The sequence below is a fragment of the Eretmochelys imbricata genome, chromosome 3 (assembly GCF_965152235.1).
Source record: "Eretmochelys imbricata isolate rEreImb1 chromosome 3, rEreImb1.hap1, whole genome shotgun sequence".
Classification (NCBI taxonomy): Eukaryota; Metazoa; Chordata; order Testudines; family Cheloniidae; genus Eretmochelys; species Eretmochelys imbricata.
In genome coordinates, this window is record NC_135574.1 from 55,708,755 (window position 1) to 55,732,027 (window position 23,273).

At 42.5% G+C, this 23,273-nt stretch overlaps 1 protein-coding gene across 1 annotated transcript in view; it reads left to right on the forward strand.

Moving 5' to 3' along the window:
* COL19A1 (collagen type XIX alpha 1 chain) overlaps nucleotides 1-23,273 on the forward strand; it is a 315,760-nt gene that overhangs the window by 123,494 nt on the left and 168,993 nt on the right. The window contains exons 13-14 of the mRNA XM_077812674.1: nucleotides 16,039-16,092; nucleotides 17,335-17,370. Coding sequence (XP_077668800.1) covers nucleotides 16,039-16,092; nucleotides 17,335-17,370 — 90 coding nt within the window. The remainder of the gene's footprint in view (nucleotides 1-16,038; nucleotides 16,093-17,334; nucleotides 17,371-23,273) is intronic.

Here is a 23,273-nt window from a genome sequence, read left to right on the forward strand (position 1 = left end):
CTTCCTGTGTTTCAACAACTGGCTTCTCAAAGGCTGCTCTTTCTAGGCAGTGGAGTTATCCATTGAAAGGCCCTTGCTCTGTTCTGAGAGTTGGGCCTACAACTAAACGTAAAGAAGTCCACATTAGTACCAGTGCATGGAATTTAGCTCATAGAAGTCTACTTGGACTCGCAGGCAGCCAGAGCGTACCTCCCTTTAGACAGATTTATGGCTCTGTCAGAACTGGTAAGGACAATTCAGGGAAGCCCTCAGATATCAATAGGAAACTGTTTTCAGCTCTCTGGCCATCTGACAGCGTCACCTTTGTGACCAGTCATGCAAGGTTACACCTCCACTGTTTGTTTCCAAGGTTGGTTGAGAACTGCTTATTCCCTGATCAGAGACACCTTGTTCGGGCAGGGGACAGATGCCTTGCATGTCAGAAACTCCCTGAACTAATGGAAAGGTAAATTGCCTGTCTGTGCAGGCATACCTTTCTGCTACCCAACCCCATCAATGACTAACAACCGATGCATCCATATTGGGGTGGGGAGCCCACTTTGGTGTCCTCACAGATGATTGACCCATGAAATAGGTCTCCACATCAACCTGTAGGAACTCAGAGAGGTCATGAATACTTGTCTCCATTTCCTGCCCTTCATCAGGAGCAGAGTGATCAGGATCATGACAGACAACATGTCCTGCATGTTTTACATCAACAAGCAGGACAGAGCAACATCACCCTCCTTGTGTGCTGAAGTTATAAAGCTCTGGAACTGATTCATAGCCAACCAGATCCAGATTTCATAGCCTACTTTCTAGACATCCAAAACATCACTGCTGATGCCCGCAGCGGACACTTCTCCTATGACTGTGTATGGGAGCTGGATTCTCAGGTCCTCCAGGACATATTCCAGAGATGGGGTAGGTCTTTTTGCTACCTACACAAACAGGAAGTGTCCTCTCTTCTATTAAAGGGAGCATTTGGGTTATCACTCCCTGGGGTGTGCCTTCCTTCTACCAAGGAAGAGGAATCTGTCTATGCCTTTTCCCCAACACTTCTAATTCTAAGAGTGATGAATAAGGTCAGGTACGACAAAGGCCAGAGTTAGTCTCATAATACCTCCCTGGCCAAGACAAGCTTACCTGCTTCAGCTCTGTGTCCAGCGACCAGTCTAACCACAAAGCTATCAACCATTCTCCATCTCCTGTCTCAGGACGCAGATCATGCACTTCACCCCAGTTTGGTGGTTATGTCTCTCAGGGCCTGGCTCCAGGATGGCCCTAGAGAATAGAGGTTTCCTGCTCTACAGATGTACTGCAGATGTTACTGCACAATAGAAAGACATCCACCTGCACTACTTGCCTGCAGAAATAGAAGAGATTCACCCACTGGTGTGGTCATTGTTACCTTTCTCTGTCCCTTATCCTGACTTACTTGCTGGATCTGAAGACAACTGGGTTATCCATCAACTTGGTTAAGGTACATTTGGCTGTTATATCAGTCTTTCATCCCCGGTGAAGGGATTTTCCATTTTTGCTCACCCAGTATCACCAAGGTTTATCAAGGGTCTGAGTAATCTCTTTTCCTATATTAGACACACCACCCCTTCTTGGGACCTCAAACTAGTTCTTAACTACCTTGTGAGACCTTCATTTGAATCAATGACTACCTGCTCCTTTCTTCATTATCTGTGAAGACGGCCTTCCTACTTGCCATCACGTTGGTCCATAAGGTAGGGAGACTGGGGCTTTGATGGCCTATATCATAGAATCACAGAATATCAGGGTTGGAAGGGACCTCAGGAGGTCATCTAGTCCAACCCCCTGCTCAAAGCAGGACCAATCCCCAATTAAATCATCCCAGCCAGGGCTTTGTCAAGCCTGACCTTAAAAACTTCTAAGGAAGGAGATTCTACCACCTCCCTAGGTAACGCATTCCAGTGTTTCACCACCCTCCTAGTGAAAAAGTTTTTCCTAATATCCAACCTAAACCTCCCCCACTGCAACTTGAGACCATTACTCCTTGTCCTGTCCTCTTCTACCACTGAGACTAGTCTAGAACCATCCTCTCTGGAACCACCTCTCAGGTAGTTGAAAGCAGCTATCAAATCCCCCCTCATTCTTCTCTTCTGCAGACTAAACAATCCCAGTTCCCTCAGCCTCTCCTCATAAGTCATGTGTTCCAGACCCCTAATCATTTATGTTGCCCTTCGCTGGACTCTCTCCAATTTATCCACATCCTTCTTGTAGTATGGGGCCCAAAACTGGACACAGTACTCCAGATGAGGCCTCACCAATGTCGAATAGAGGGGGACGATCACGTCCCTCGATCTGCTCGTTATGCCCCTACTTATACATCCCAAAATGCCATTGGCCTTCTTGGCAACAAGGGCACACTGCTGACTCATATCCAGCTTCTCGTCCGCTGTCACCCCTAGGTCCTTTTCCGCAGAACTGCTGCCTAGCCATTCGATCCCTAGTCTGTAGCTGTGCATTGGGTTCTTCCGTCCTAAGTGCAGGATACCTCTTTACCAAGTTCTTTCATGATATGTTTGCATCCCAGGTTTCTACCCAAGGTTACTTCGGATTTTAATCTTAACTAATCGATGTATCTACCAATATGTTTTCTGAAACCTCACAGTTCTCAGCAGGAATCCTACTTCCATACCATGGATCTTAGAAGGGCCTTAGCCTTCTACTTGGATAGGACTAAGCAGTTTAGGAGATCACCTAGACCAGGAGTCTCAAACACGCGGGGTTATTTTCTGCAGCCCGCCAGCTCCCCGCAGTACCCCCACCCATCCAGCATTTACCTAGAGCCTGCCCTGCCTGTGCGCCGCTCTGGGAAGCGGCCGTGGCCTGGGGGAGGAGGGGCACAGTGGTCTGTGTGTTGCCCTGGCCGCTCTTCCAGGTACCTCCCCCGAAACTCCCATTGTCCGTGGTTCCCCGTTCCTGGACAATGGGAACTTTGGGGGAGGTGCCTGGAGGAGCAGCCAGGGCAACACACAGAGACTTGTGCTCTCTTCCCGAACCCCCCCAGGTCCCAGCCGCTTCCCGGAGCGGCGTGGGGGCAGGGCAGGCAGGCAGGGAGCCTGCCCTGCCCCTGGTGTGCGCTGGGCCAGACGCGTTCCCCGAACCGCTCCTGCAGCCGAACCCCCTGCCCTGAGCCCCCTGCTGCACCCCACACCCCTCCTGCACCCCGACCCCCTGTCCTAAACCCCCTGCTGCACCCCACACCCCTCCTGCACCCTGACCCCCTGCCCTGAGCCACCTGCCCCACCCTGCACCCCATCCCCTGCCCCACCCTGCACCCTGACCCCCTGTCCTGAGCCCCCTGATGCATCATGCACCCCTCCTCCACCCCAGCCCCCTGCTCTGAGCCCCCTGCCACACCCTGCACCCCTCCTGCACCCCCTGGGGGCAGGGAGGGGGCAGAGTTAGGGTGGGGATTTCAGGGAAGGGGGTGGAATGGAGGCAGGGAAGGGGTGGGAAGAGGCGGGGCAGGGGCAGGGCCTCATGGAAGGGGTGGATTGGCAGGGCCAAGGTAGCGGGGGCGGTGGTCAGTGGTGCGGCCCTCGGGCCAATGTACTTGTCCTCATGTGGCCTTCGTGGTCATTTGAGTTTGAGACCCCTGACCTAGACTCTTTATGTCCTTCACGGATAGGTCTAAGGGGCCTTCATTTCTTCTCAAAGACTTTCCAAGAACTTCTCAAAGACTTTCCACTGGATCAGATTGTGTTTTATGTGGTTGTTGAACCGTGGTTCTTCAAGATATGTGTCCCTATGATGCTCAACTATGCGTCTTCCTTCCCCTCTCCTTGGGTTGTTCCTTAAGAGGATAACTGGATAGAGAAGGAACTGAGGGCAGTTTGCCCAGGCACCCCTATATAGCCTCAATATCTGCCATGAGAAGATGGGCCATGTGGGCACTGCTTGCTAGAAATCTCTGATTAAGGACTCAAGAGGCACATGGAGTGGAGCACCCATATAGGGACATGTATCTTGAAGAACTACAGTTGCTGCATAGGGTGAGTAACATTTCCTTTAGATTACAACATTTCCTTTCTTCTTTCTGTTCTCCCCTTGTGAGAACTTCATCCAGCCAGAATGACACAGGTATGCCAGGTCTTCTTTTTAGGTCAGTAGTATGAAGTGCTGAAGCGTGACCCCAAAGTTTACTTCTCTGGTCCCAAATTAATTATACTTGCTATTTTATTTCATTAGTCTCATTCACAGGAAGGTTTGGGAGGGGAACTATAAATATATTCAGTCACATTGCATAAGTCCATTTACTACTGCGGAAACCCAAGTGATACAACACAGTATCTCAGTTTGAGCCATTATGCTAAATTCATCTGACAGCATAGATACTTATTGTGTATGCCAGTAGTACAGCTGCTACAAATGGTTTTGCCTTCCTAAAGAGTAACTATAAATAGTTTACATGTTACCCTTTTAGTCCTAATGTATATGTTCCCATTACACCTGTAAGTAATTATTTACCTATATAACATAAATAGTAACAGGTTTCAGAGTAGCAGCCATGTTAGTCTGTATCCGCAAAAAGAACAGGAGTACTTGTGGCACCTTAGAGACTAACAAATTTATTTGAGCATAAGCTTTTGTGGGCTACAAGGTGCCACAAGTACTCATGTTCTTTTTATAAATAGTAACGTTTACTTAAGCATTACATCAAAACTTTATCTCTCCGAGCCACTTACAGCCTCCTAACATTAATAATACCATCAGTTCTTAATCATTGTAGGAAGTGACTCTGTATGGTCACATTCTCTGATAGCAGTGTGAAGATTCAGCACTAATCCTGAAATATACTCTGATACATATAATTACTTTTCAGTCATGCTTAAATCCTACATCCCACATGAAATAAGAACAGATTTCCAATGTAAATGCTCATTAATGTACCTATGGAGGGACATTAAGATTTATGTGCTATTCAGATTACTGCCAGTTGAATAGGGATCGAAGTGGAAATTCTAATCAATGAAACTCCAGACTCCTCAGGCAGGTAGGAGAGGAGTTCATGTGACAGTACCGGTAATTTTTTGACAAAATCCCTGGAAAAATCATTAAATGCACAATGTTGGTGCATCTTGTCTACAATTGGGTTTAAGCACAACTAGCAGAATATGGAGTGGAAATGGTAACAAATATCTGAAATGAAAAAAATATACTACATAGTCCATGTATAGCTAGACCAATTGATTAAATGAGGAATTTTCATTCTCCAATGAAAAAGGGTAATTGAAGGAACCTTTTTTGTTAAAATATTGGCACTCTTATTTGAGCGCTCCCTTCAGACCTAAACGTTCAGAGGATGGACCTGTGAAAATAATTGGGCTGTCAAATTAAAGCAATTAAATTCTATGCAAAGAAGAAATAATGTTAGGTAAAAAATGCGCATCATTTTGTTTCCGATGACACCAGCTATGTGTTTTTATTTCTGTGCTTGCCAAGGTGGCAGAAGTCAGTTTGAGATTGGGTGGAGAAGGATGACAGATGTACAGAAACATACGAATTTTTAGACAGTTCCAGTGTCAAGGTATTTTGTTTTTGGGTGTAACTGCCTTACTGGTGTCTCTTACAAAGATATCTACAAAAAAACCCAAACTTATTTCACAGCAGCATTTTACGGGTCTATTGTGATGCTCTCAGCCTTAGAGTCTAAGGAACTTATAGGAGAACATAGATGAGAAATTCAGATTGTTTTTTAAGGTAAAAATCAGTTACGTTACTACATTTTACTAGGAGCAAAGCAGAATGGGGTTCTAGCCCTTGCTTTGAACTCCATAAAGTCCAAATAGAGTGCAGTATTTGAAGTCTATGTTTAGTGGAGAAGAGCAAGAGAAAGATCAAAGATTTTATTAGAACTACATGAGAGGCACACAGGAAGGTAGTCAGTAGTTTATGTCGAAGCATGATACTGTTTGCCCCAATCTGTTACATCCTGATGGTATCAACCTGTGTGACTCCACAACTGATATTTCAATTTAGATTTTCTGAGTGTGCTACATAGTAAGTTGTGGATTGGTTGTCTGTGGAGTTGTATAACTCAGTAAGAGATCAATGATCTGCCTTGTGGTCATTTTGATCTGTACTGTAGGCAGCAGTAAGGTGGACTGTTTGCCCTGTTTTCAGTACATTAAGGGGATCTGCACCAGCATAGGAGATTTTAGCACAAAGTAAGATCGAGTCCATTTATTCAAATGCAGACGCTGAATTCATGTCAAGGAACATGTGTGAAAGAGATGTAAGAATATTTTCTACATGCATCAATAAGAGTAGTTAATAATAAATAATATGCTTTTGTTTCTTCCCCAGTAGCATTCCTTTAGATGAGAGATCTGCCATCCTTAAAAAGTTATGCCAGTCTTGTAGTATTTTTCAATTAGATGTTTGTGCAATATAGTGCTTATCATACTGTATTCCAGGTTTCAGTAAGTGGGACGTGAATTGTGTATGAGGTGACTGGGTCCTTTGGTTGGGGCCCATAGAACTTATTTGTGGCATCATTTGTGCACTGGCAACATAATGTGATGTCAGTTAGTGATGTCTTTCTAATTCTTATGAGGCATGTACGCATTGGTTGCCACTCGGCATCTGAGAACCTTTTTTAATATGTAGTATAGTTCACAAAGTGTTCAAAGGAGTGAAAGAGCCAGGTAGATTTTATATAATAAGAATTCAGAGTGCAAAGCATTTGGGAACAAAAAGTTTATTTTCCTAATGTTCCTGAGGCTTCAGAATGTGACCTGCTGATTCTTACAGGTACATTCTTACAGAATTACAGTTCTGGGCACTGTACTGTTCTTCAGACTTTCATGGCCAGGTTCATGGTTAATGTAGGGTAAGACTCTCAAACAATAGAAATCCATATGGTAGGTTCTGAGCAACAGGAGATCTTGCTAAAACACCACTTTACAGAAATACACTGCTGAAACTGCAGGTCTCAGGGCATTGTCCTGGTTCTGTATAAAGGCCCAACAGCAAGGCTTCTCTTTGAACATAACCAAATGCTAATATCATTGTAGGATAGCCCCCAGCATACTTTCAAACAGCACCCAGCTCCAGGTGATCTTCTCCCTTTGGCAAATCAGATCTTGTTTCCATAAACTGGAATGCTGGATAAGCTGCCTGATACAATTTGTCACATAGGTAGATAGCTATTTAGCAAGCTGTACAATTATTTATTTTTTTTACCCTTCCTTACTTGTAGAGAAGTGTGCTGGCTGGCAGATCATTGGGATGTTAAAGAGCTGTAGTGAAGCTCAATTGGCTCAGGAGAAAACTTTGTTCAAGTCTCTTTTCTGTCATGGTCTCTCCTTTGTCCTGTGGCTTTTCTCTACTCAGCCTGTTCTCTATGGTTGGTCCCAAGGACTTGTGGAACTGTTTATTTTCCAGTTCCAGATAATAACCAACCTTGCTAAGTAAATTGTTCTCAAAACTGTTACCAAAACTTTTCACTAAGAGGAGCTACAGCAGTGTTTCTCAAAAAACTAAATCAAGTTAGTCTTTCCTGATTTGGTACCAAAGCATCCCTAAATATGGCATGATTTTCCATGGCAGGCTGTCCCTAGGTAGCTCTTCAGGTGGTTTTTTTGCTTTTCTTAAATTTAAAACAAAATTACAAATCTGGCTGCTGCCTTTTACCTCCAATAAGTGATAGGTTTTGTTTAATGTATGTGTGTGTGTGTACATGAAGTGACAGGCAGTTTGAAGTATACAGGAAATAAAGGCCCTCTTTGAAGGGATAAAAGAAAATGTGTTTTCCACAGACCAGTGTTTCCCACAGTTCTGGACATGTGGGCTGCTTTCGTCTCTCGGCAGCTTCAGAGGCAGATCAGCATTTTGGCTCCCCATGCTCAGGCCATGCCTCCCTGTTCTCCCGTTCGCTACCAGATTCTCTGCCTCTGTGGGAGCAGATGCAAACAGTTTCTGTTCCTCCCACCCTTTCTTTGTACTTTGAGCTGTTTCTGCCCAGTTTTTGGGCAAGGGGGGAGCAGTGTTCTCCCTTTCTGACATTTCTCTTCCTCCCTGGGGCACTTAACTCTTTTGGTGGGTAGGGGATTAACCCTCTCTGACCCTCCTCTGTGGCATCTCCCTGCCAACTCCTCTGCCTCTTTCAGGCTTGGCAGAGCAACGAAAACAGCACACTGTTAAATCAAAGCAGCGCTCTGTTTGTGAGGCTGCCATCCCAGGCGCAGCAGAGGATGAGTTATGCCCAGCCTGTGCCCAGCCTTTCATCCCTAACTCCATTATGTCCTGGGGCTAGGAGTTGAACAGGAAGGTGGGGTTCCCAACCTATCAAGGCAGCCAGGACTCCAGTTGGGGTGGGGGGAAATAGACCGGGAACCCCTATGCAGAGCAGAGAAAGGCTCTAAAACTAAGGAGAGTCCTGACCACTCAACTCAGGTGGTAAGTCCCAGGGGACCCCTATAGAACAAAGAAAGGAGGCTTGCATGGCCACAACCTCCACGCCCATTCAGTCTGTGCCCTGAGTATCCTGGGGAAAGAAGCAGGGCTTTTAATCAGCCCTGCTCCCTCCCAAGCCAACCAGGAGGGCTCCAACAACGAGTTCCCCTCTCTCCACTCCCAGGGGAATGGGACTCAGTAGGGAGGATTCTGAGACAGACCTCTCAAGAGGGCTCCAGGCCCTAAAGAAGACAAGCTGCAAAAGGCATCACCAAAGCTGAAGCAGACCTTCTACCATCCCAATCCACACAAAAAAGGTTTTTAAAAAGTGAAGGAAAAGCACAAATCTAGGATATACGAGTCCTCTGACTCCTCTTCTTCCTCCCCTTCCTCCACTGAGGAACGTGAGCTTATCTGGCTCTGAATCCAAACAAGATGTAGGGGAAATGCCTCAAAGGTTTTTTTCCCCCTGAAAAATTTCAAACTATGTGGAACAAGGGTTGTTTACATGATTCAAGTACATCCTGAGCAGGTTTCTGAGAGTGAGCTTCAGAGTAAATTTCTTCCCTCAATCCTCCCCAGAGGCTGCAATTACCCCTTCAATTGTCCTTTGAGGAAGTGATTAGGGATAAATGGAACAAGCCTGACAAAGGCAAGCACATTAACAAGAGCAACCTCAGGCTGTATAATATTCAAGAATCAAAAGGCTCTATTGCAGAGATACTGAAGGTGGATGCCTCTGTGGCATCCCTCGCCAGAGATATGGTTATTCTCTCAGAAGGGGAGTTCTAGCTTAAGGGCCCCATGGATGGAAAGATGAAGGCCACTCTCAAAAAGGGTGCTGAAGCTTCCGATGAGTATCCCTAGCAGTTACCCATGTCGCAGGCCGAGAGATGTGTTGGCCACCACTTCCCACAGCCCCCGTTGGCCTGGCACAGCGAACCGCAGCCAGTGGGAGCTGCGATTGGCCGAATCTGCAGGCGCTGCAGGTAAATAAACTGTCCCGGCCCGCCAGCAGATTTCCCTGGTGGGCTGCGTGCCAAAGGTTGCCGATCCCTGGCCTAGAGAGACCTCAGCTCCCCTCCGCCCCCCATCTACTTTGTGACACAGATCACAGGAATGATTTTCATCAACCATAGACATGTGGGTCAGTGAGACAGGGATACTCCCTTGAGCTGAGGGCTCCACCTTATCCATTCTTCATCTTGTCACCCAGTTTCAACAACCACATAAAACACAATCTGATCCAGAATAAAATATCTCATCTTCTGGATATGGAGGTGTTTCCTCAGAAGACAGTTTCAACAGGTTCTACTCCATCTCCTTCATTGCAGAGAAAAGCATGTGGACTCAACCAGTGGATGAAGAAAACGAAGTTGTGGATGGAGATCCTGGCTTCTACAGTGTCATCTCTGTTGTAGGAGACTTCTTGATTTCAGTAGATCTAGCCCATGCATATCTCTGTATATCCTCAGATTGTGCCACAACAGACTTCTGAGACTCACTGATGGCAGGAAACATTATCAATCCCAAACACTTACGTTTAGCCTGTCCTTGGCCCTCACGGTTTTTACAAAGAGGTTGATAGGGATAATAGTCTGAGGAAATAGTTGTAGGAAACCCACCTTTCCATCCTTTTCTGGATGACATTCTGATTAGAGCTCCATTGTTCAGCAGCACACAGGACCACATCTCAGACATTGAGTCTTCTCCAGGTGCATGGCTTCATCAATTCCAAGAAAAGTTTCCGGGTTCCATCCACCAAAAGAACCCACCAGGGCACAAAAATCCTGAATAGCAAGTGTCTACTTGTCATTAGAAAGGTTTCAGAAAATCCAATAATGTATCTTCTTGCTCTGAGTTGCCAGAGACCTACCATAGCATTATGGCTCACACTGCTAGGACTCCTGGTGTTGTGCATTGGGATCACTCCATGGGTGCAGACCACACCCCAGAACACATGAAAAATCAAGTATGGGTTCCGACACAAGTGTTCAGTTATCTACAATGGTGATCAATCCACAACAGTGTCCCCACAGCCATGCCCATCTGCAATTCGGATTTTTTAGTCCTCACAAATGACAGCAGTCGGAAGAGCTCACTTGGTGACCCAAATAACCCGGCATCTCTGGAGCCTAGAGGAAAAGGATCACAGTGTAAACTTCCTATAGCTGAGAGCATTTGGTAAAGTTAGCTCCTTCCACCCTAAGAGGAAACCACACCGTGGTTCAGTCACACAATTTGACTATGGTCACATATTTAAACAACCGAGAGGAAACAAGGAGTCTGACACTACATGCAGAAGCAGTGGGAACAAGTAGATTGGTGGAAGAGTTCCTCCTTTTTTTTCAGAGCAATCCTCATAAAAGGCAGCAGGCACAGGATTAACCATTCTGAGTGATGCCTGAATCAAGAGGTTTTCGATCTTATCATTTGGACATTCTTCCTCCCTTCAACTGACTTGTTCACTAGTCATGCAAACAAAAAGAAGCCAAAATGCTTCACAAGGCAGTGTACCTCAGAGCCGTGGGGACACACATCTCATTGCACAGTTGGCTGCAGGACCTACTCTATGCGTTTCTACCCATTCCATTACCAGGGAAGATGGTAAGAAAATAAGATAAGAAAAGGCAACAATAATTCTTATAACTCATTGGCCAAGGAGACCTTGGTCCCTGACCTGATAGAGCAGAAACTGTAGCCCCTGCTTCAGTTTCCGTGGAGGACCAGACATCCTCTTGCAAGTTTTTTTTCTTCATCTGGACCCAGAATAGCTTCAACTAAGAGCCTGGCTACTTATAGGGAAGCACTTGAAGGTCTCTGCAACAAAGCCCGTTGCCCAATCACATCAGCCACGCTATCGCTCGTTCACCTGCACATCTACCAATGTGATATATGCCATCATGTGCCAGGAATGCCCCTCTGCCATGTACATTGGCCAAACTGGACAGTCTCTACATAAAAGAATAAATGGACACAAATCAGGCATCAAGAATTATAACAATCAAAAACCAGTCGGAGAACACTTCAATCTTTCTGATCACTCGATTACAGACCTAAAAGTAGCAATATTACAATAAAAAAACTTCAAAAACAGACTCCAATGAGAGACTGCTGAATTGGAATTAATTTGCAAACTGGACACCATTAACTTAGGCTTGAATAAAGACTGGGAGTGGATGGGTCATTACACAAAGTAAAACTATTTCCCCATGCTTATTTCCCCCCCTCCCCCGCCACTGTTACTCACACCTTCTTGTCAACTGTTGGAAATGGGCCATCCTGATTATCACTATAAAAGGGTTTTTTCTCCTGCTGATAATAGCTCACCTTAATTGATTACTCTCATTATAGTGTGTATGGCAACACCCATTTTTTCATGTTCTCCGTGTATATATATCTTCCTACTGTATTTTCCACTGCATGCATCCGATGAAGTGGGTTTTAGCCCACGAAAGCTTATGTTCAAATAAATTTGTTAGTCTCTAAGGTACCACAAATACTCCTCGTTCTTTTTGCTCATACAGACTAACACGGCTACCACTCTGAAACTTGAAGGTCTATTTGTCCTCCAGAATCCAGACATTGCTTTCATATAGGAGAGTATGAACACCAAAATCATACTTCTCCACTTGGTCCAGATTCTGTAACTGGTGCCAAGAGCACAATATAAATCCCAGAGATCCTGGAGTTTCAACCATTCTGGATTTTCTCCAGGAAATTATAGACAGAGTTCTTCAGTCCAATAACATTGCATGCCAGGTGTCTGCTCTTATTAATGTGCAATTTGCAGGATCCTCAGCTCCCTGGCATACAATCCAAAGCAGATTTCTTGGAGCAGTCCAACTAACCAGACCAGCAGTCTGTGAAATCTACAAATCATCAGAGATTCATGTCCCGGAAGAGATCAAAGCACACTCCACGAGATAGCAGCTTCATGGGTGGAATGAGCCAGTGCATCCACTTCAGAAATTTGTAAAGCAGCCACTTGGTCTACAGCTGATACCTTTACTAAGCACTACAAGCACTATCATCTTTGACAGGAAGGTATTGCAGGTTGTAGCCTAGAAAGAATATAGATCTTTAAGTGAGCTCATAAAAAGAGGGTACTTCTGTTTCCATAACCCTCCCTACATCTGATCACTGTTCACTATTTCCCAGATGTCCAAATTGTGAGAGATGCGGGGCTACAGAATGGAAAATTTCTTACTGATAATTTCCTTTCTGCTAACAGCTTCTCCTACAATTCTACACACCCTAGATTGCTTGGGAGGATCAAATATTTTGTGGAATCATTAACACAGGACCATTTTTCCTTGGTCTAATGTGCATACTTATTTCATTGTCTCTGAAATTTTTTGTGAATGATGTTCTACAAACTTTACAGCTTGCAAATAATTCATCTGGCAGCAGGATCAGAGGGGGTGTGGCCAGAGCATGTGGAGGCACAAGGCTGGTCCTCCTCCATGAAGAGGCAGAGAGAGAAGAACAGCCCAGATGTCGAGAATTGAGGGAGACACCGATAGCAGAAAGGAAATGATCAGTAATAAATTTTCTGTTCATGGTGGCTGCTCCCTTCTCCCCATTTTTTTGTTTATTAGATCAGGAAAACTGACAGTGGGGGTGTGGAAAATAATAATTTAAAAAATAGTTAGAGAATGGTGTCAATTGATACCATGACTTACTCCTTTAAATTCCAGTGATTTGCCCATAGTTGGTATTTGGATCATTAACTCTTCTGGTAGTGCAACATTATAAAATAAATGCATTTATGTAAGGAAACCCAATGGAGAGTTCAGATTCTTAGCACAACTTGGTTATGTTGAACCTTTTCACAACTGGTGGGTAAAGACTTAAAATAAAGTAGGATTATAACTTGCATTTTGGCACCTCTAGCAAAAGCTCTGAGTCATTTTTGATCTGCAGAAAGAGCAAGCTGAATTTCTCTGAGAAAGGAAAGACATCTAGTTGAAGGCTGTATGTAGGGTGTGAAGGTGTCATGAATTCCTTAATTCACCAAAGTGTATTGTTGTGCTTCGCAGAGAAATTAGAGTTAGAACAAGTTAGAATTCATGGACCACAGGTCTGATCCAGCATGGCAATTACTCTGCTCTTATTTCAGAAACAGCCAGCAGCAGCTAGAACTCTGGTCAGTTTAAAAGCGGGGGCTACAGAGAGGAACAAGGCTGCTATATGCCAGCTGTTTGTTTCCTGACAGCAACTATGTCTGTAACATATTAACATAATTAAAATTAAATCAAATTTAATTAAAACTATACAGTGGAAAAATAAAATAAAAAGTATTTATAATAGGAAAGCATCTTAAGGATTTTTCCTACTTGCTTTTTTGTCCTTTTTTTGTTGCATAACTGTGAAGGACAGACATGTCTAGTTACTCCTAGCCTGTTCAGGTATATTGAAATAAATGCATGATTTAAAAGCCCTGCTGTTTTCAAATTTGCTCATTTGAATGCACTAACTGCAAATGCAAGTGTTGTCCAATTTCCCCTATTCCTTTCAATTAAAGATTAACCTCTGTCTTCACTGTGTCCCTGCAGTCGCAGCCAGGCAGTATACCTCTGCTAGGTACCTCCAAGGCTCAGCACTAACAGCCGTAAACATACCAGTTAGAAAAAAGAAGCTCATAGCTTGACAGTGCACGGTTTGATTTGGCTGTTTTTTATTCCTCCACTGTTGCCCTTCCTACCTAATACTGACACATTCAATATATTTTTCATTCTGGTAGCTGAAGAATTCTCTGTGTCTTTTTCTCTCTCTTTTTTTGTCTGTTCTATAAATACACAGCCAAGAACTAATTCCTCTAGTGAAACCTGTTGTTGCACCACTGATTCTCTAATGCTGTAAGTTCTGAACCAGATCCACAAAATAGAAAATAACACAAACTCTCCAGATACCTGACATATCCAACAAATGTCTTCTATTTTTATATGTAAAATATTGCAATTTATACTCTTCTAGGTGATAACTAGTGCAGAAGGTGGAGATAGATGTATGTGCCGGCTGTAAACATGAGAATAAAAAAGGAAAGATGGTTTTTGGCTTGCTTTTTGGATCTGTTTGCCTTTTAAAAAAAAATTTAAGATCAACGAGCAAAACTACTTCTGATTTAACCCTTACGTATTTGGCAAGCTTAATAAAGGACAAATCAAAGCTAAATCAGGGGTATTTACAACAACCACAAATTTAATCCGAAGTGGGTACTTAAATGCTCGTATAGTTCTACATTATGTTCCTTCCAGATGGTGAATTAATGTAATTTTAGCAGGAAGTGAAGTTGCACAAATATGCAGTATTTAGAACACTGGCTGATTTAATGTTTCTGTACCCACCAAGGCACAGATGTTGCTTATCATTTTAGTGTCAGTTGTCTCTCTCTTTTCAATTATTGCAAACTGAGGAATGGAGTTTGTAAGGCATGGAATAGGGTGGGGAAGAATTCAGGGCAGTAAATCTTGATTCATGTCTAGATGACATCCAGTTTTTATGTCACCATCTCATCCAACACACTTAGGTGCTGAGGGTGATGGCCTGCTTGTTAAATGTGACCATATTACATCAGTGCATCATGGACTGTGTCATCTGCTAGTTGGTTTCCAGGTGGAGTTTAAGGATCTGGTTTTGGCCTATAAAGCCCTAAATGACTTAGGACCTGCCTACTCTCTCCCCATGGCATACTTCTGAAGCTGAGATCAGTGGAGGTGCTGAGCTGGAGATGACTTGGTTTAAAGGAAAGGGAGCTTCTGATAGGTTGTTCTCTGTGATGGGGCCCCAGCTTCAGAATTCAGTCCCTGCCTTGTTCCAAAATAGCTTGAACTGCTTGAGTTTAGGGGCACATTGCAAAGCACATCTATTTCCCCAGGCTTTTGGGGAGTAGGGAGAAAATAAGGGTTGTAGAGTGGTAGTGCTGAGGGTACTTTATCTTCTCTTGGTTGGATATTTGTGGTGATTTAAGTAGGCAAAATTGCTGGATTTGTAATGTCTAAGAATGGCAGCACATGTTCTCTGCTTCTCTCGCTTTCACTGGTTGCAGCATAGACGGGGACTGTTAAAAAACTGACTGTTTCTCTCTGATTCTATTCCTGGCTCCAGATGAAGGTTAGAGGCTTGGTCTGAACTACACTTTCTGAGTATGGTGATCTTGGAACAATATGTCAGTTGGGGAATGCACTCCTTATCACTACCACTCCTCCTGCTTCTCATCCTCACATGCCTGTTCTACCAGATACTGTGGAGTGATTGGTGTATGAGCTGGCTCTGCTGGCTTTATGCCTGCTAGGCCACAGCAGAGAGATTCCCAGGCGGAGTCTAGGGGACGTTCCCATTCCCTTTGCACCGCTTGAGCAAATGAAGCACAGCTGTCCAGATAATCTGGCCCTGTATATTTAAATATCTGTTGAGGGCACCTAAAACTTCTGGTAGGTGTCTCTTGGTTTTTGAACAAATCAAAATAAATATTTACTCTATTTCAAAAGTAATAATATTAGTGATTTAAAACTGATTTGATTAGCAGATGCTAATTCACACAAACAGAGAATTTTGCCCAAGACCTTTTGTCAATTAAAATGTATATACATTATATGCATTTTTTTTATATTTGTACAGGGCTTAAAAGGTGATCCTGGTGATCCTGGTCTGGCTGGTCCTAAGGGAGAAAAGGTATTTGTGTGTGTGTGTAAATTCATTAATATTTAGCCATTATACTATATATATAAATACACACAGAGGGAGACATATTGCACACTGAAAACTGTTAAAAGAGCATTACGGTTGCAAAGATGAGTGCTCAAAAGTTAGGAAATAATAGAGTTAAGGTTGCCTGTGAAAATTCAGTTGGGCCTCCTTGTGTGTATTATGATATAGTCTTTAGTTACATGATCACATACTGTTTTTTCCACCAGACCCCTGCGTCAGTGTGCAGGATGAAAGGTGCTCACTGAATGAGCAGTTACTTAATCTTTGATTTTATCCATGTTGTGTGGCCTCAGCCCTAATTTATTTATTTATTTACTGTATCCAATGCCAGTTCTGTATCCAGAAATATTAATTTCTATATATATTTTGTTACCAAGAATATTAGTTCTTATACACTATACTTTTCATCTTCATAAACATAACCATGACTTGTGACTGTCTTCTATTGCTAACTTCCACTCAAGAGCAGCCATCCTCTTGTCTTCTCTTGATCTCTCAAATGTTAAATATGATATATCAATGTATTTTATAATTCTAAATATAAAATACAAATTATATTAATAAAGAAACCAACAAGATCTGTACATTAAGGATCGTGAGATATATATTTTTATGTAGTATTTAATGTATTCCTCAATCTTCCCCAAGCCCCCTTTCCCCATTTTTTATGTCATCCCTTGCTGTGCTTTTTCTAGCTTAGGGCATGAACCTCAGGGTATGAGGATCTAACTCTACAAACACTACTCGCATGAGTGACTTTACACATATGACCAATCTCATTGAGTTCAATGGGCTACCTGGTGTGCATTAAATTAATCTTGTGCAAAGTATCTGCAGGATTAGTTTCTGAAACAGTACCTCTTTGGTCAGGGGCTTGTCATTTTGTATAGCTGTAAACTATCATGCACATATGTGGCACTACAGAAATAACATTTCACATAGACAAGGTGGGTGAGGTAATATCTTTTATTGGACCAACTTCTGTTGGAGAGAGAGACAAGCTTTCAAGCTATAGAGAGCTCTTCTTCAGGTCTGGTAAAGCTATTTTATATTTTACATATGCTTTTGTGAAGTGAGACCATGTTGTTGATCAATATGGTATCAAACGTACTTATGTTTCTTTCTGATATCCTCTAACTATGTGTAAAAGTAAAAAATGTGTAACTGAACGAACTGCTGACTACCCTCTCCCCCTGATTTTCCTAGGGAGATGAAGGGCCTCCAGGACAAGCTGCTTTAAGGGTACGTACTCCAGAAAACAAAGGAACAAACAATAAAAAACAGTGGGAGGAAGGAAACCACTCAAGAAGTGTGGCTTTTTTTGTTTCTTTGTTTCTAAACCTCTTTCCTGTTAAACAAAAAAGCCATGTCCTTATTTCCAGATGTCTGTGCATTTTCTAAATGTCATATTTATCGGTAGGTAATTCACTATAAGATGGGACACTCACTTCTTAGTTGACACTGAATAGGTAAATGGAAATGTATAAACATCAAAAAGAAAATAGCAATAGTCAAAACATCCTGAAGACATTTCCCATACAACTTCAATGAGAATGTCCTTTTTTAACCTGCTGGCTTGTAGCATGTATGTTACCAGTGAAAGAACTAAACTGCTGATTTTCAGTAAAAGCTTAGAATGCAAATGAAATTTGCTGTGTAAAGATAATGTGAGTATTCTGTCAGCTAGCTCATTTATTAAGCATTCAGTTGAGGCTATTATACTGTTGCTTCTGTGATATAATACTGTATTTCTGTTTTCAAAATATTGAAATTTGACATACAAGGCCTGATTTTGAGAAAGTTGAAGAGTAGCCTTTGTGCACACAACTTTAACAATTGTTTGTGAAATTTGCTTGTGCAAATGGAGGATTTACATGTATAATAGTGATAATTCCACCAGAGTTGGTATGCAGTTACATGTACATAAAATGCATGAAGCTCTTGGGGCTCATCTTTCTGAAAATCACACTCAAAGTCTGAGTTAAGGGGCACATCTGTGATGAGGAAAGACATTCAGTTTGGATCTCACTCTACATAAAACGAGAGACAGTTGCTGGCAGGATGTTTTATGTTAGGGGTCCCCTGTTTTTGAACTTGCTCCTTCACTTGGTCTGCCAAATAGTCTATATTTGTGAATCTTCCAAGGAGGCTGCAAAACCTTTATTTTCCCTTTCCCCCCGAAAGCTGTCGAGGAGGGAGTGGGTTGAGGTAGAGGTATTTTTGGTCAGTCTGTCATAACTGCTATGGCAAGAGGAGAGGAGGGACTCTGCAATAGCTAGTGCCTAACCCACTCAACAATTTAAATATTAGAACCAGCCCCTTGAAATTGATCCAAAATTGAACAGGGTGACAATGTACAGCCTGGAGCACAGCAACATAAGAATTGCCTGGATAAAGTGGATCAGTCCATTTACTTCACAAAAAGAAAAGGAGTACTTGTGGCACCATAGAGACTAACCAATTTATTTGAGCATAAGCTTTCGTGAGCTACAGCTGACTTCATCGGATGCAAATTGGTTAGTCTCTAAGGTGCCACAAGTACTCCTTTTCTTTTTGCAAATACAGACTAACACAGCTGTTACTCTGAAACCATCCATTTACTTCAACATCCTTTCTCCAGCAATAGCCAGTATCAGCTACTTCAGTGGTAGATAAATTTCATAGAATAATCTGCCCATACTGAAAATCTGTTCCCAAACCGTTGCTAGTTAGTTTGGCTTTTGGCCTGAAGCTCAAGTGCTTATAGCCCTACAAAAAGTCTGGTTTTTTTATTCTTTACTAGTATAACTGGATACTCTGATAGGTAGCTTTTTGGCCTATCATGCTTAGGAACTTAGGAATACCCATATCGGTTTAGTTCAGAGGTCCATCTTGTTCAGTATCCTTTCTGCAACAGTGGCTAATACCATATGTTTCAGAGGCAACTGTGAGAAACCCTGTAGTGGAAAATCGTGGAACAATTGTCTCTCTACAGGAGAAGTTTCTTCCTAAACTCTGTCAGCGAGTGGTTGCCTGATGCTCTAAATCATCACTTTCTAATTCTATCCAACATCACTGTGAATGTTCTTATTAGCTATATAAACATCTAGTCATTTTTGAAGATGGGACATTACTTGATATTTGGGTTTCATGAATGTATAATTATTGAGTGGATTTCTACTTGGCCTATGCCTTCAATCCTAGGTACAGCACATTCCATTAGTCTAGTCTGGGCATGACAAAAGGGTGAAGTCACATGGCTAAGTCCTGTTTTAAGAATAGGGGGGGAAGTCTTATTGCCAGTTGAAAATGAAGGAAGGCATATAACTGGTGCTATACTGTGTTGCAATGAGTACAACAGAACCCTGAGATTGTGCATTTTCTTAACCACTGGTGGCCGCATGACTTTGATACAGGGTGAGTTTTTTACAGTTCATCAAAATGCTTTTACAGCTCATCATAATGCTTTTCTCTTCCTCCTCGCATCATCTCCATCTTACCTGAATTTAATTTGAGTGAGTTATTTTTTTATTTAGGTTCTAATTTCTTTCTGACTCCATGAAAGCTGGAAGACAGCATCCTCTGTGCTAGAGGAGAAAGACATGTAGAGCTGTGTATTGTTGTTTGTTGTTCAAATATAAAATATATTAATAAAAATCCATACTCTATACTGTTGGTCCAAATGTCCAAAATTTAAGTCTGTCATATTGCCCTCTTAGCCTTTCCCCTCACTCTGTCGCATCTAGCAGGGCACCCAAAGGGGGGGAGCAAATTCCACAGTTAATAGTGCTTCCTTGAAAATCCTGTGCCTCCAGCACCCACCTCCCAATTTAAACCAGGGGCACTGTCACTCAAATGCTTTGGCTAATGCAACATCATGTGGGGAAAGTTCCTTAAAGGAACCAGGAATTTGAAGATTAAAATCACCAGGTTAAATTGCATATGAAATTAATGGAAAGGCATTGCAGTCTGTGAAACACTGCAAGAAACGCAATTTAACTATCTTCTGTGAAGCACATAGCACTTGTGATCATGGCAAACCTACTACTACTAAAAGTAGTATAATTCTGCATCACCTAAAGTTTGAAAGTTTGAGTGGTTTTATGCAGAAGACATTCTAGTAATTTTTGATGTCAGAGCAATGTTAGCATTGGAAGGCAAAAAGATTGCCAAATTCTTTCAAGTGTACAAGATAAAAACCATTTTTGGCTACTGCTGTCCGATGGCTGAGTAGTGTTTGCACATTGGAGGCACTGCTGCCTATAGAGGCTCGCTGTCTTACCCAGTGTGCTGAAATACACATTGAACAGGAAGGGAGAAAAAATAAAATCCTTCAGTTCATTGCCTGAGCACTGTTAGTGTAGATGTGGAATCACCTGACAGACCTTCTGAGTCCTGTCAAAGAGAAAAGAGCCTCTTGAGCAACTCCATTTATCCCTTTTTGTTTCTGCAACTGTGTTACTAAAACCACATAGCGAATGATATCAAAAACAGTGTGGATATTTGATTTTTCATTCATTCCCAGAATGAGATTGTAAACTAAAAAGCTCACAGCAGTCTCTGTACTTCTGTCAGGGTCAAGGAAGTATCAGGACTCCTGGTATTGCTACTGTTCCTGTGCTACTACCTTCCTTGTAACCTGCTTCCAAAAAGAAGATTTGAGGCAGGATGATAATTAGCAAAATCAGTGTCAAGAGACGATTTCTTGAGCGAGTATATAACACTTGCTTCTTTAAGAGAAGCGGGCACCTTATGCCCCAGAAAGGAAATGTTGGCAGTCCTCTCCACTAATAGGTCAAATGTCTTCCTGTTAGATTTTATCAGCCAGAAAGAAAATGGATCCAATTTGCATTGTGATAGCTTGAAGCTCCCTGAGCATCTACAGAACCTCATTGACTGATGCTGCCCAAAACTTTCCAGAAAAGGCTTTTGTTCTATGGAACTGAAAGTTCTGTCTGAATCAAATAACATTACTCCCAAAGTAAAATGAAAACTCCTCACAGCAAGGGTATTGATGTTGTCTGAGTGAAGACAACCAGAAATAATCATTTTTTTTTCTCTCTCTACACTCTCACTCACACACACACATTCTACTGATCAGGATAATGTAGATAGCATGATGAAAACAAAGGTAAAGGTGTACGCTCCATATTTTCCACCTTAATTCTCAGTCCAAACGTGAGATCCAGAGTGTGACCAGCTGTTTGCATTGAGTCAGCCAGCCATCTGAGAAAGCGCCATGGTTTTCATGAGGTCCTGAGCTAACCCAGAAGAGCATCATCCATACTGACATTGATTATTCTGGGTGACTTCATTCTCAGCATCTCGACAGCAGAGAGGATCTCATTCAGCTCAGCAAGGCCTTCTGAGGTGCAGCAGGAATCTATATGCTAAAATCTACTATATCTCTGCTGCACCTGGAATTTTCATAGTAGGTAGGTACAGTCCATCAGATCCAATTTTGGAGTAGGAAACCTCCAGGTCTCTTGCAGTCATGGAGATTCAACCACCACCACCTCCCGTGTACTGATGACAAACTGAACACCTAGCTGGAGACATCTGGGCTAATTATTGTCCTGCAGATCTTGAATATACAAGCAAAATCAGGCCCCGTATTTGTAATAAAAACATGGGAGGTAGTAACCTAATTTCTAAATCTTGCATTAAATAGCATAAGCTGAAGGAAAGGGTCAAAGTTTTCCAACGTTACCCCCTACTAATTCCCTGTAGAAAAAGCAGAAGAGGCATCCTAATGGAAGTCCTTCCACAACAAGATTTTGGAAGTGGACAGCACCTGATGTTGGATGCTGTCATGCAGATGATGGATCAAGTAGAGTAAACATGGATGTGTCACCTGTGTCCATCCCCATAAGACAATCTCCCATATTTTCAACCTGTAGTGTCTCAGTGTCATAAAATGATCCAAAGTCTGATTGGGGTCTAAAATATCAGTGATTTGCTTGTTTGTTTGCTACTGTCTATTGATTAGTCTTGTCTTTGAAGGAAAGAATGGAGACTGGACTGAAGTTGGTGATTTCATTAGCATAAGTGATGATTTGTTGGGAGCAGGCTGAACATTACATGTTGGTGGTGGAATTTTGCATTTTCTTCTGAACTGAATGACTGAAATCTTTGAAATTTGCCTTTCTTCATTAATATTCAGTTACACTTTACATTATAGTAGATGCCTGTTACACCGTACAACCTGGCCTCTTACTCCTCTGTATGATCAGTTGAAAGTTGACACATTCACTGTGGCCCATGTGTTTCTAAGCTAATTGGATTGTCACAGAGTCTAGTCACTAGTCTTTAGGGTCCAGACTAGTCCTGAGAGGCACCCTCCCCTAGTCTAAGCTCATCCTTTCTGTGTGTGAGGTTTATCAACATTTCAGGCTGGGCAGATTCCCTTCTGCTCACTCTCTCCTGCATGCCCTTCTTACATGTGGTGATGGGCTGCCCCTTGCTCTTAAATAGAGTCTGACTCCTTGTCATCTGCTCCACTAGGATTCTCCAGCCCCTTCTCCATTTTCACGCTCCACTTGCCAGCCCCCATTGTCCATGGGGGTGGGTCAGTAGCTAAAAGTCTCTCAGTCAATAGCCCCAGATTGCAATCTTGATGACTCTTGGTGACAGACTTTTAGTCTGGAGTGCAATATGGTAAGCCGCTGTCAAGCAAGTTTAGACATCTGTTCAACACATCATACAAAATGGAGTTAGTAACTGGATATAGATATAATCCAATCTGATCGCACCGCTGAACTTTTTTCGTATTGTTCTGGCAATTTTAAGGCAGGATATGTGGGAAAGAATATCAGAAATTGGGACCTATGCATCCATACTGAAATACAATTTTTGAGGGAAGAAGCAGGGAAGGCGAGAACAAAGAAGTGAGGACCTGTGAATCCTATGCACTTTGTCCAGCATAAAAAAGATTTTATATATAGGCTTCAGTTAGGAGGGAAAAAGTGGTACTTCTATACTAATGTACTGTTTACACATCCAAACTCTAATCACAGTCACAGAGAGGATGAATGTTTTTTCTGAAAATGATTAACAGTGAAATAGTTGACAAATTTGATATTCTATCTTGGAGATCCTTAGGCTTCAGAGTTAATGTTCTCATAGATGAATGGGAGTAGTTTACACTTCATACAGATTCCTAGATT